We start from the raw sequence: 12,399 nt of genomic DNA, 5'->3' as shown, positions 1-12,399 counted from the left end.
CCCACCGCACACAACATCACAGTGCCTCCCGGGCTCACGAAGCCTGCCCTTGACAAAGACCCTCCTCCTGGGGTGGCCCTCGTAACCACCCACAAGGGCGGTCATTGTTCCCACTGCCCAGAGGAGGGGACGGAGGCCTGCGGTCACACAGTGAGGCCAGGCTCCTAGCAGATCCGCTGCCGGTCCACCCAGCCTGCCCCCCAACTCCAGGCTCATGGCTGCCCCTCCTCCCGCTGGCCTGGCAGACCCCTCCCGGTGACAGGCAGCTGGACATACTCACAGCAGTAAACCTTAGTGCCTCCACTGCCCTTTGCAGTTTTAAAAGCACTTTCACAAACTCTCTGGACCCCTGCCCCTCCCCTCTGCCCTGACAGCCTCCGCGGAGAGTCCCAAGCTCCTGGCCCACAGCGAGGGGTGCGCCAGGCTCCTGGCCCCAGATTTCGCTCTTCCGCTCCCTGAAACCGCTCTCTGCACGCCCCCTATCATGGCGCCTGAAGTTCACCGTCACACTCACTCAGGCCCTGCTTGGTCTGCAGGAGGCTGGGGCAGGGGTTGGGGAGGAAACGCAAAGAGGAGCCTCCATGAACCTCACCAGCACTCAGCAGGGGCGTGGGAGGGGCTGGAAGAGAGGATCCCTGAGGGCAGAGGCAGGGACACTGGGAGCCACCCGGGAGCCACCCAGCCGGCTCCATTCCGAATCTCAGGGCCACTGGGAGGGGCCTGAAAGCTCAGGCAGAGGCCGGCTGACTTGAAGGCTGACACGTGGACCTCCCAGGCCCAGGGAGGAAGGCCCCTCTGCCTGCACCCCGCAGGGGGACTTCCAGGGCCCAGACAGAGGGGAGGCGATGGGAGAGCCCCACAGGCCTGTCCAGGCACAGGGGCCAGAGAGCCTTTTCCTACCTAGGGCGGCACTGTCTCTTCCTGGGGTGGCCAGAGGGAGGCGGGCTCGGGGGGGAGGCCCGGAGGGGCAGCGACCGAAATGTAAGGGAGGGGGCTGGACTGGACTGAGGTGGCAGAGGCCCCGGGAACTGGGGGGACCGGGGGTGTGGGGGCAGCAGCCACAGAAAGCACCCCCAGAGCTCCCAGCCAACCAGAGCGCCGTCTTGTCCCCCCCTCCACCCCGCAGTCGGGCCCCGGATGACAGCGGAGCCCCAGTCCCTGCTCGTGGACCTGGGCTCGGACGCTGTCTTCAGCTGCTCTTGGACCGGAAACCCGTCCCTGACCATCGTCTGGATGAAGCGGGGCTCCGGCGTGGTGAGTCCCCACTCAGGCCCCCGGGCGCCTCTGGGGGGGTGGGGGACCACAAGCCTGGAGGGGCCTGCCTGCCAGGTCCCGTCACTGTTGTGTTGGGGGTTGGCCCCCAGAGAGTGGAAGGAAGGAGGGGTCCAGAGAGAGGAGAGGGGTGCCCACACGTGCCCCCTCCTCAGCCCTCAACACGTGCAGCCACTGTGGGCTCTCCGGCTGAGAGGCCGATGGGAACTCGGTGGTCGCCGATGCGCTGGGGGCGAACGCGCTAGGCAGGCTCTTCAGCGCGCCCACACAGAGTTCGCCTCCAGCCTTCGGGGTCAGCCTTGCTCCGCTTCCGTGTTCCTCCTCCAAAACACGTGTGCTCTCTCATGCACATCAGTTTGTCTCAGGAGCACCTACAAGAGGGTGGGAGGCGGGCGGGGGGGCAAACAGAAAGTGGCCTCTGTGTGGCCAGCTCCGTGCCCGACGCTGCAGTGCCCTGTGAGCCCATGGGGGAGGGCGGCAGCCTGGAGCCCACAGGGGACTGCCCACCGCCGCCCAGGTGAGCCGCTGCTGGGGCCCTGCGGGATTCCGACTCAGAGCTCCCTGAAGCCGCGGTCTGTCTTCTTTTCTTCACCCCAGACCAGGTCCCAAAGGGATGCTGTAAATGACTGTGAAAGGCAGGTCTGGGGACCCTCAAAGGAGGTCAGCGGTAGGGTCATTTCACTGGGCCAGCAGGGGCCTGGCTGGTGGACAGCCCCTCCCCATATGAGAACACCTCGGGGAGCAGCCAGCGAGTCCTCTCCTCCCACTGGGCACCCACCCCCAGGGCCGTGGTGGAGCGTAACATTTCGGCCACTCAGGGCCCTTCCTCTGCGCGTGGGCGCTCCCACCCGTGGCTGCTCCGTAATGAACATCGGCCGTCTGCTCCGGCCCTCGTCCTGCCCAGGACCGGGAAACCTGCCCCTCCCGCCAGGCCGGTCCCTCGGGCTCTCGGGCTCTGAAAGACCGAGAGAGCCCGTCCCCACTCTTTGTGTATGATTCTCCCCGAAATGCCCAGGTCCTGAGCAATGAAAAGACCCTGACCCTCAAAGCCGTCCGCCAGGAGGATGCTGGGAAGTACGTGTGCCGAGCGGTGGTGCCTCGGGTGGGGGCCGGGGAGCGAGAGGTGACCCTGACTGTCAATGGTAAGCTCCCGCCACTCCTGCTGGGGCAGGGGGTGAGTAGGAGGGAGGGGGAGCGACCCAAGGCATCTTGGTCCCAGGCAGTGAGTGACCCAAGGGACCGTTGTCTCTTCTGGGTCTTGCCATCACCTCCCACTGTGGGTCCACCTGGTCGAGTCTGTATCGGAGCCCAGCGCTGGCACGAGGAAGGACCTGGGTAGTCTCCTGGCCACCTCTCTTCTTCTTCATCTCTTAAGGGGTCTCAGGCCTCAAAGTGGTAGCTGCTGAATTTTATCCTGGCCAGGAAAAAAGGGTCAGAGGGTCACTGGGCAGCCAAGGCCACATCCACCCTTCAGCCTTGACCTCGGCCCTAGTGGGAATGGAAGGGAGCATCTCTGGACTCCAGATCGGCCTCTTCCCATTGCACGAGGGCCGCCCAGCTGGGAACACCTGTCACCATGCCCACAAGGCCAGGCGTTCAGGGGTCCCCTGGAGCGCAGGGAAGGTGGCCTGTTATACACAACAAGAATCGTCACCGCAGCAGCGCATTCTCGTCTCCCTCCAAGAACACGGTGTGAGCTCCCCGATGGCCACTACCCGAAGCCTTTAAGGGGTGGGGCTGGGGCCAGGCCAGGCTGATGGGACATCGAAGGTCCTGGAGAAGCTGGGACCCAGTGCAGGTCAGACCCAAGGTGGCTGTGGCACCAGAACAGAAACTCAGTGTCCCTGTTGTGATAAGGTGCTGGTGTGAGAGGGTGAGAAACACCAAGGCCAAGTCCCTCTGCCACTTCCAAACTTCCTCCCCACACTGGGTTTCCCGTGCCCCGCTTCGGATCTGCCGTGCCCATAGCCCTTCTCAGCCCTGCTCCCACCTCGGTCCACCAGGGCCCCAGGGAGGGGTGGAGCCAAGTTCTAGAGACACGCCCAGGCGGCTCCTCTCCACCCGGGAGGCTGCCCTCGGAAAGCCCCTCCTGTGCTCCCCTTTGCTGAAAAACGAACCAGCTCGATTCCCCCTTAGCCACACCCTCTGCTGTCCCCATTAGCTGCCCCCTCCATCTGTTTCCTTCGCTGTCCTCTCCCCATGGTCATGGCAGCCTCAGAGAGGGAGGGTTACCTACCCAGACCCCTGAGGGCTCACGGGCCACCTGTCCTGGGCAGAATCCTGACTCAGGAGCCTGCCTGCCTTTCCCGTGTGTCCCTAGGATGCCACCAATAAATTGGCACGGCAGAGCTAAAAATAACAGCATCTGATCGCGCCTCCGCATATCCATGGCAACACAGGCTGCAGCCTTTTCCTGCCGAGCTGTTGTCTGACTCCAGCTCCGCGGCGCCAGGCCCTGGTGGAGTCTCGCCCCCCGCCCCCCGAAGCCAGTTCCGGGATGGTACCGGGCAGTGCTGGCCCAGGAGCACGGTCTGCCCTGGTACCCGGCCCCAGGCCCCGCCAGCCTGGGGACCCTCACACTCACACATGGCCTCCAGGGTCTCCAAGCCTGAAGCTTTTAAAGGAGCATCCTTGTTTCTAGGGTAACCAGGGTGAATAAAGGGGGGACTGACATTCCATTGTCACTTTAGACATTCAGGAATTTCCCAGCAGAAATTTAAAGTGGTTTCTTGAGGAGGGAAGTCATATCTTTTTTTTTTTTTTTAATCCTCACCAAACGATATGATTGTATTGATTTTAGAGAGAGGGAGAGATCAGCTCTCTCCTAAACGTGCCCCAAATGGGGATCAAATCCGCAACTGAGGCATGTGATCGAACCTGCAGCCTGGTGGTGCACAGGGAGATGCTCCAACCAACTGAGCCCCCCGGCCAGGGTGGCACACGGCTTGGAGAGACATGACTCTTAGATGGGAACACCCCAGCCTGGGCCCTGGCATCTGTCCCGGGTTCAATCTGCTCCCTCCAGCGTCTGGCTTCCCATCCCCCCATTTCCATCCCCCATTTCTGCCTCCAGTGCTTCCACACAGGCTGCCAGGGTTGCCAGGAAGAAAATGCCCACGGGATGGGAGCAAAGCGAGAAAGCTGTTCGTTTCTGCTGAACTAGAGTCATCTTGCCCTGAGGCAGGGAGTGGGATAAATGGCCCGAGGGGGAGGAGCTTGCCAGCTCACCTGGGCACCTGGAGGACAGGTGGAGGGATGGTGCAGCCCTTTGCAATGAGGCCAAACTAGGCTGAGGGGTCTGGCAATCCTGAATGGATCCAGGATGATGGGCTGGTCTTCAAAACAAATCCCCGCCCAGCAGGGTCTGCTGGCCGTTGCCCTCCAGGGGTCTGCAGGCACAGAGGTCGGCTGCTTTGGCTCAACCCCGGGCCTGCAGGAAGGGGAGGCGAGCTGTGTTGCTGCTGCCTGTGACTCCCTCAGCCCCATCCACCTCTATCCTGATTGCTGGTTTCTTTTAAGGCGCTCTTTAACACAGACTCATTTGCCAGAGAATCCTCCAGGGGCTTCCTGGCTCCTGGGAAGTGAAGGGGGAAAGGTATTCCGGTCTCATCACTTCCGGCCCAGCGGCGGAACAAAGCCCCATCAAACTCCTGGAGCACCCAGTCCTCCTGCCTTTTGCCCAGATGCTTCACCACGTTGGAGGGTGCAGCCCACTCATGCAGCCAACCAACTGAGTGTGGACGCCCCCATCTGCAGGGTCCCCCGTGTCTGCCTCGCCCAGCTCCAAGCCATTTGCCTCCTGAATTCAAAAAGCCACTTGAGTGTCTCCGGGTAGTGTTTTTTTCCCCTTGCCTGAGAGCTACTCATAGAAATGCAAATCTGGTTTAATTAAGGTACCTAATAAACAGCAATTATGTTTGCAGCGATTTTTGTTTTGTTCCCGGCCTAATTGTACCTGTCCTCGGATCCCTTTCTCTGCCTGTCTTGCTCCTGCTTCCTGCCGCCTAAGCCGTGGTCTTTGCCCCAAGGGCTGGCAAGCAGGCGCAGGGTCCTCCACGCCTTCACCCCTTGCTTCCAATGCCCACCCAGCCAGGAGGCTGGCAGCACAAAAGACTGAACTAGCCACTCCTCCACTGCTCTTTCACTGCCAGGTGGGCATCAGGCAGGAAAGACTTAGGGCAGATAAAAGGCAGAGGAGACGGGAAGCACTGCTGGGGTTCAGGGAGGCTGGCTCGGCTGTCTGATGCAATGTTGAGACAGGTACTCCAGGACCCTGAGATGTCACACACGCTCATGTGCACACGCAGGTGCAAACACGCACAAACGCAGACTGGACGAGAAGATGCTGGGGTCAGCTTTGGAGGCCTGGCCTACCAAGGCCCACTGGGGTCTTCTGAGACGTGTGTGAGACGAAGGCTCTGAGCGTGCCCAGCGCATCGCACCTGCTCAGGCTGATTCTCCTGCTGGAAGAGAAGAGCCTGGCTCCAGTCTCTGCGCCCCTAGACGCTCAGGCCTGCCCGGGACACCGGGTTTGTTAGGCAAGCGCGCCCTCTACTGGTGATCAGGGAAAATGGCTGGAAACCGAACAGCCGGCCAAGGCAGTGGTGTCCCATCAGTTAGTGCTGCTCTATCCGTTCCTCCTCTGCTCCCTTCTCGGGTGGACCCCCTCCTTCGTACAGCGTCCCTGCATCGGCCAGGCAGAACTATTCTCCCTCCTCTGAAGTCGGTTAACCTTTCCTCTGGCCGCCCTGTGATCCCAACACTCGCCACCTTTCCTGTGGTGGGGAAAGGGAAAGACCCCACCCCTCCCCTTTGCCCCTCCTTTTGGGCGGTTTAATAATCAAATGAATCTGTGACAGATTCACAAGAGAAAATGACCCCACTTAAGTGCATATGCACAAATGAGACCTCCACACACCTGAGAGAGGGAGAGAAAGGGAAAACGAGGTGGGTGTGGAATTCTGAGCCAAGGATAAGGCAAGGACCACGGGGCTGCAGGGGGAGGTTAGCACAAAACGGCAAGAAAGGCAGGTGCTCGGCAATTAGCAGCTTGCCCTGCTATCCAGACAGCTCGAAATGTTATCTCTGATAATGTCTCATTACAGGCAAGGCCCTTAATTTAAATTCTCATCGGCAGTTAAGGGGAGGTAGAAGTTTCTCTGGAGCTTGCAAGTCTCTGTTGCCTTTAGCTCAAAGTAATCCGCACGCCACAGGAGCACACGTTGGGGTGACTCACTCAGAACCCCTGCAATGTCTTCGGGGCATTCTGACTTAGAAGCACCCACTCACAACCCCTTAAAAGGCTCACGAGTGACACCTTGCACTTCAGCGTGTCCCACGAGCCTCCAGAAAGTGTCTGCTGGGTGACTGAAACAATGCCAGGCTCCTGAGCCCCACCCCCACCCCCACGAGGGGCCCAGGCAGGCACCTGCCCTTCTGAATCCTGACGTGATGCTGTTTCCCCAACAGGACCCCCCATCATCTCCAGCACCCAGACCCAGCACGCCCTCCATGGCGAGAAGGGCCAGATCAAGTGCTTCATCCGGAGCACGCCGCCGCCCGACCGAATAGTGAGTGCGGGGGAGGCCCTGGGGCGCTGCGCCGGCGTCTGCGCCCACCGCTGTGGGGCCGCGGGAAGGCAGCATTCACCTCCGGCCTCCCTTCCTCGACCGGGAATGATTTCTGCTTGCTCTCTCAGAAAGCCATCGTGAAGACGAAAACCACAAGCAGTCTCCTTTTTCAGAGCAGGCTATGCCAGGGTTTGTCTGCAAGTGTGTTTTTTATCCTCACCCAAGGATATGTTTACTGATTTGAGAGAGGAAGGAGGGGAGAGAGAAAAAAACATTGATGTGAGGAGAAACATAGATTGGTTGCCTCTCAGATATGCCCCGAGTGGGGATCGAACCCTTCACCTAGGCATGTGTCGTGACTGGGAATCAAACCCGCAATCTTTTGGTGCATGGCATGATGCTCCAACCAACTGAGCCACTGGCCGGGGCCGTCTGCTAGTGTCTTTCATGTGTCTCTGCCATTGAGCTGGGCACTAGCATTGAGAGTGTAACAGAATTCTGCATCCTGAGAGCAGAGGAGCAAGTGAAGGGAGCGGAAGGAAGAGAAAGGTACACTATTTCTTCATTTTCCTGGGTTCAAGGCCAGACAAACCTTCGCAAAATCCTACTCGAAGTGCAGGTGATAGTAGGCAATCCCCTTTCCGTGCCTCCCAAAGCACCCCCAGGCCTCCGGCCATGGAGAACACAGGCTGCCGCACTCATTGAGCGTAATCACTTTTTTCCCTCCAAAGTGCCATTCCCTCCCCATCCCCCGCTCGGAATGCTGATCTCCAGGTAATGCAGCCAAGGCCACCTGATTGCTCACACTGAGCCTTCCAAGGCATCGCATCTGTGGAGGGAGCCTTCTGCCCCAGCCACCTGAGGCTGGTGGAAGCCTGGCATGAAAACCAGGAGAGGTGGACGTCGGGCAGCACTGGGGGGAGGGGCTGATATCATTATTAGTTGGCCCCAATGCCTGGGACAGTCCTGCTAGGCGATGTCCCGGGCCAACTCCGAGGGGCAGTTCTGCCTTTCAGGGTCCAGGTGTGCCGGGGAGGGCGTGGGGGTGCCCAGGGCTGGGAGGCCGAGGCCGCCCAAACTCAGGGTGCCACCCTGTCCACGAGGTATCCCTAGAGCATTATTGCTGGTGCACGCTTCCCCAGGCAGTCAGCTGATGCACTGCCTGAAAGTCACACAGAAACTGCAACCATTCACACACACAGAACTAACACCTACACCACCCCGGTGCCCATCCCTCTTTAATTTTTCCAATGATGTGAGTGTCTCTCACTCCTGAGCACAGTCACACCATCTCCCTGGTCCCAGATCCCTTGCTTCGGGCCAGATGGTCTTACAGGGCGACTCTGGCCCCGGGGGACATTTGGCATCTCTGGAGATGTCTCTGTTGTCACATCTGGGGATGCCGCTGGCCCTAGTGACTAGAGGCCAGAGTGCTGCCGTGCCTCCTGCAATGCCCGGCGTGGCCCGCCAGCGGAGCGTTGGGAGAACTCAGTCAGGGTGCCCCCGGCCCCATCCTGCCTGCCTAGTGTGCGAGGGGCCTACGGCACCTGGGAACCAGCTCTGGAAAAAACCTAGCCAGCATCCTTAGAATCTAAGATAGATTAAAGGTGGCCACAAACAACTCTCAGAACGTAACTTCGCGTGGACAAGACAGAACAGTAACAAGACTGGATGCAGCCTCTCTGGGCTGGTCCTCCTCCTCCTCCAGCGCCCAGCTGGAAGGAGTGTCTGGGAGGGACATTGGCGCAGGCCAGCCAGTGCAGGGGTGGGGGCCCGGTCTCTGTCACGGGGTCTCATGCTTGCCTGGAAAGATGCTCCCCTGCAGACCCACGTGAGGGCCCCTTCTCACCCAGGAAATGCCCTCCAGAGGTGGCGCCGCATCTGTGTGTGTACATGTAGTGGTGTGTGTGTGTACATGTGGTGTGGTGTGTGTGCACACATGGCATGGTATATGTGCATGTGGTTTGGTGTAGGTACACGTGGTGTGGTATGTGTGTGCACGTGGTGTGGTATGTGCATGTACACATGGTGTGTGCATGTGGTGTGTGTGCACACATGGTGTGGTGTGTGTGCACACGTGGTGTGGTGCGTGCATACAAATGGTGTGGTGTGCATGTGTACAGGTGCACACACGCGCTGGCACCATGTGGGGCAGTGCTCTGTGTGCATGGGTGGTAGAGTGTGTTTGTGTGTGGTGTGTGCACATTTGTGGTGTGTTGGGATGTATATATACGTATGAATGTGTGTGTACTCGTGTTTGTGGCCTGATGGGCATGGTGTGGGCACAGTTTGGGTGAGTGCTGGGATGTGCGTGTCCCTATTTGCATGCACCTGTGCTGGTGGCGGCAAGCGTGCCGGTGAGCCTGACAGCATCAGCCCTGGGGCTCGAGGCGGCATGGTGGTCCCCGTGTGGGTGGCCGAGGTGGGGTCTCCACCTAATTCTGGCCCCCCGGGCAGGCCTGGTCGTGGAAGGAGAACGTGCTGGAGTCGGGGACGTCGGGGCGCTACACGGTGGAGACGGTCAGCACGGAGGAGGGCGTCATCTCCACCCTGACCATCAGCAACATCGTGCGGGCCGACTTCCAGACCATCTACAACTGCACCGCCTGGAACAGCTTCGGCTCCGACACCGAGATCATCCGGCTCAAGGAGCAAGGTGGGGCCCAGGCAAGGTCGTCCAGGGTCCTGAGGGGGCGGTGCACCTAGTGAAGGCTCCGGGTGGGGTGGGGCCCGAGGACAGGTCACAGTGCTCCTGCCACTCCCCGCGCAGCCTTGGGCAGGTCCGGGAAGTGGCCCTCCTCGTCCCAGCGCCCCTGAGGCCAGGGGTGCTATGGGGCACCAGGAAGGGAAAGCTGCTCGGGGAGCTGGCCCTTCAAGGTGATGTTTCAGAGGAAGGGTCACAAGAGTGAGCCAAGTGCATTGCCACGATGAGACGCCCACACCTCAAGGCCCTGGCTTGCCTGCGCTCAGAGTTTCCCTGGGGGGCCCTGGACTGGCCACAGTGCCCTCGGGGGTGGGTGATCTGTGGAGAGGCAGCCGGGGCCCTGGGCGGGACGCAGGGACCCCCTCAGACGGACCTGCTGGGAAACACAGCTGAGCCAGTTACCACAACCAGCCAGCCCAGACACCCAGAAGCCCCCAGAGGCACCCAAGCTGAGCTAAAGGGAAGCTCCTGAGCTGCCCCAACCACTGGGGGTGGGGTAAAGGGCAGGCTCAAACCCTCTGCAGTGCCCCCCAGGACGGGGGAGACACTTGGTCCAGGTGTCTGCTCTAGGCAGAGGGCTCAGAGTGGAGAAGGAAGGCAGGGGAGAGGGAGGGGCTAGGGGAAGGCTCGTCCCACGGTGACCCCTGGTGCAGGCTGCCCAGCTCATGGTCATGACCTCCAGTCCCTACTCAAAGGTCTCACACAGACCAGAGGGCGGGGAGCCTGGAGGGTGCACAGCGTGGGGTCCAGAGAAGCTCAGGCCCCAGCAGCACACCGGGTCCTAAAAGGGGCCGCAGGCCTCACCCCTTTGCCAGGGTTCCTGGGGGGCCTCAGCCCAGGCACTCTCTGATCCTTCCAGAACGAAGGCCACCCACAAGCCGTCAGGCCCTGGCAAAGGCTCTGGGCCAAGCAGGTGCTCCCCACTGGGCCCTCAGGCCTCAAGGCCACCCCAGGGACCACACAGGGTCTCCCAACACCTCTTCCCTAATAGGTGCTGCTTCGCATAATGCTTTGCACATAATTTGCATAAAATCATCCACACATCATCCCAAACCTCCAGTCCCCCGTTGCTCCCCTCCATGTCTTCCCCGTGGTGCCCCCACCCCCCATGCTCTCCTCTCAGCGCTCTCCCCCCACCTCCCACCCCAGCCTGACCTCTCTCTCCGGTCCCTTGCCCCTGGAGTCTCCAAACCTCTCCAAGTTCAGTTGGCACAGCCTGGGTCTAGTGGGCAGTCCTGAGACAGGACTGAGGAGGGAGCCCCCCACCCCAGTCCCGCCCCGCCCTGGCCAGCCAGGCCCTGGCTGTGGACGCTTGCTTTATTCCCAAACAGGTTCGGAAATGAAGTCGGGAGCCGGGCTGGAAGCAGGTACGGAAGGAGACTTGAGAACTCCCTGGGCTGGGGGAAGGGACCGCAGGGCTAGCGGGGGAGGGCCCTGCAGAGGGGGAAGGGAGGCCTGTGCAGGCCGCTAACTTCTCTGCCCTCCCCCCCGTCTGCGGGCTCAGTGCAGTCAGCGCAGCAGGCACAGGGCTTCCCCGCCTGGGTCGCCTGGGTCGCGGCCCGGCCTGTCTCCACCTCACTGCCGCCAGAGCCCGCGGGCTCCTTGCAGCCAGGGACCGGGCTCCTGTTTCCCTGCTCTGCTCCTCTCATCCCTTCCCTTCCAGGCCCCGGCTCCTCCCCTCCGGGGCAGCTGCCCGCAGCCTGGCCTCCCTCTGTTTCCTCCTGACTCTTCCAGCTTCTCAACATCATCACCAGCTTCGCGATGGCTTCCCGGGCCGGGCCTCCAGCCTCAGCTGTGGCCTGCATAATCAATCCATGCCGATCCATGCTTTCTCATGGCTGCTGCCTCCTCCCCCCACCTCCCCACCCTGCTTCCAGGGCGCTGCCATCCCACCACCCGCTGAGGCTACGGGCAGTGCCTCCCTTCCCTGGGGCGCCTGGCAGCCGAGTGGCCCTCACATTCCCAGGGTTGAGCTGCTCTGTCTTGGGCCCCACAGGAAACAGCGGCCCCCACCCTCCAAGCAGAAACCCAGACGAGAAAATTGGGTCGTTGCAAAACCTGACGCCACAGCACTGACCGAGGACACGCGGAAGATGGGGGCCAGGGTTCCTCTGCCCTAGTCCCCCTGCCGCACTGAAGGAGCTAGGGCCAGTCCGCTCCTTCAGCGAGCTTCAGGGGGTACAGGCAGGTTCTCGGAAGCAACCATGACCAGCCTCCCGCTGTCCTGCCCTGAGGCCCCGCAGAGCCCCTCCTGGGACCGGGGGCGGCGTCTCCCGCCTGCTCCCCGCTCACGCATGTCTGGTCACACTGGCCCAGAGGTCCCTGATCCCTGACCGGCTGAGACTCCCCATGCCCAGTCCACCTCCTTGGATGGAGAGGAGGCCGAACCGGTGGACAGCTCCTCCCTCCAGCCCCTCCCTCGCCAGGGGACCTCTGAGCGTGCTCTCTCTGGAGGAGGACAGCCGGCACGCAGGCTGGGGAAGCGGGCAGGCCAGAGAGGAATGCCACCCCAGGGGTCCTGGGTCCCATCAGACCCTCTCCGGCCCCCGCCAACCTGCTGCAGACTAGATGGTGCCCCCCAGCTGTCAGCATCTTGGGGGCAGGTGGACTCGCAGGAGGCCAGAGGCAGAATATCGCTTCCTCGATTCCTCGGCCCTCTGGTTCTCCGGTGAGACCCCGGGGGAGGAGGCCCAGAGAGGCTGAGGCACCCCCACGGCCATCTGAGCGCAGCTGAGACAGGACCGAGTTCTCCCAGGAAACTGACTAGGAACCCGAGGAGAACCGAAATCAAACCCAAATTAATAAAGTTCAAGAGCATAGAGCCGACGGGCTTCCTAAGCAGTTTTCCATTCC

The 12,399-nt window shown here is 61.2% G+C and overlaps 1 protein-coding gene across 2 annotated transcripts in view; it reads left to right on the top strand.

Annotated features, from left to right (window-relative positions):
• The window catches only part of KIRREL3 (kirre like nephrin family adhesion molecule 3), a 503,419-nt gene that overhangs the window by 479,493 nt on the left and 11,527 nt on the right, over positions 1–12,399 (top strand). Inside the window, exons 10-14 of one of the 2 annotated variants that reach the window (XM_028527882.2) lie at positions 1,127–1,254; positions 2,288–2,414; positions 6,742–6,842; positions 9,300–9,498; positions 10,878–10,913. In XM_028527882.2, coding sequence (XP_028383683.1) covers positions 1,127–1,254; positions 2,288–2,414; positions 6,742–6,842; positions 9,300–9,498; positions 10,878–10,913 — 591 coding nt within the window. The remainder of the gene's footprint in view (positions 1–1,126; positions 1,255–2,287; positions 2,415–6,741; positions 6,843–9,299; positions 9,499–10,877; positions 10,914–12,399) is intronic. The other variant, XM_028527883.2, reaches the window with a different exon arrangement.

This window comes from Phyllostomus discolor, chromosome 13, assembly GCF_004126475.2.
Source record: "Phyllostomus discolor isolate MPI-MPIP mPhyDis1 chromosome 13, mPhyDis1.pri.v3, whole genome shotgun sequence".
In the NCBI taxonomy this organism is placed as follows: domain Eukaryota; kingdom Metazoa; phylum Chordata; class Mammalia; order Chiroptera; family Phyllostomidae; genus Phyllostomus; species Phyllostomus discolor.
The sequence above is the reverse complement of the archived record's forward strand: the minus strand, read 5'-3'. Positions and strand labels throughout refer to the sequence as shown.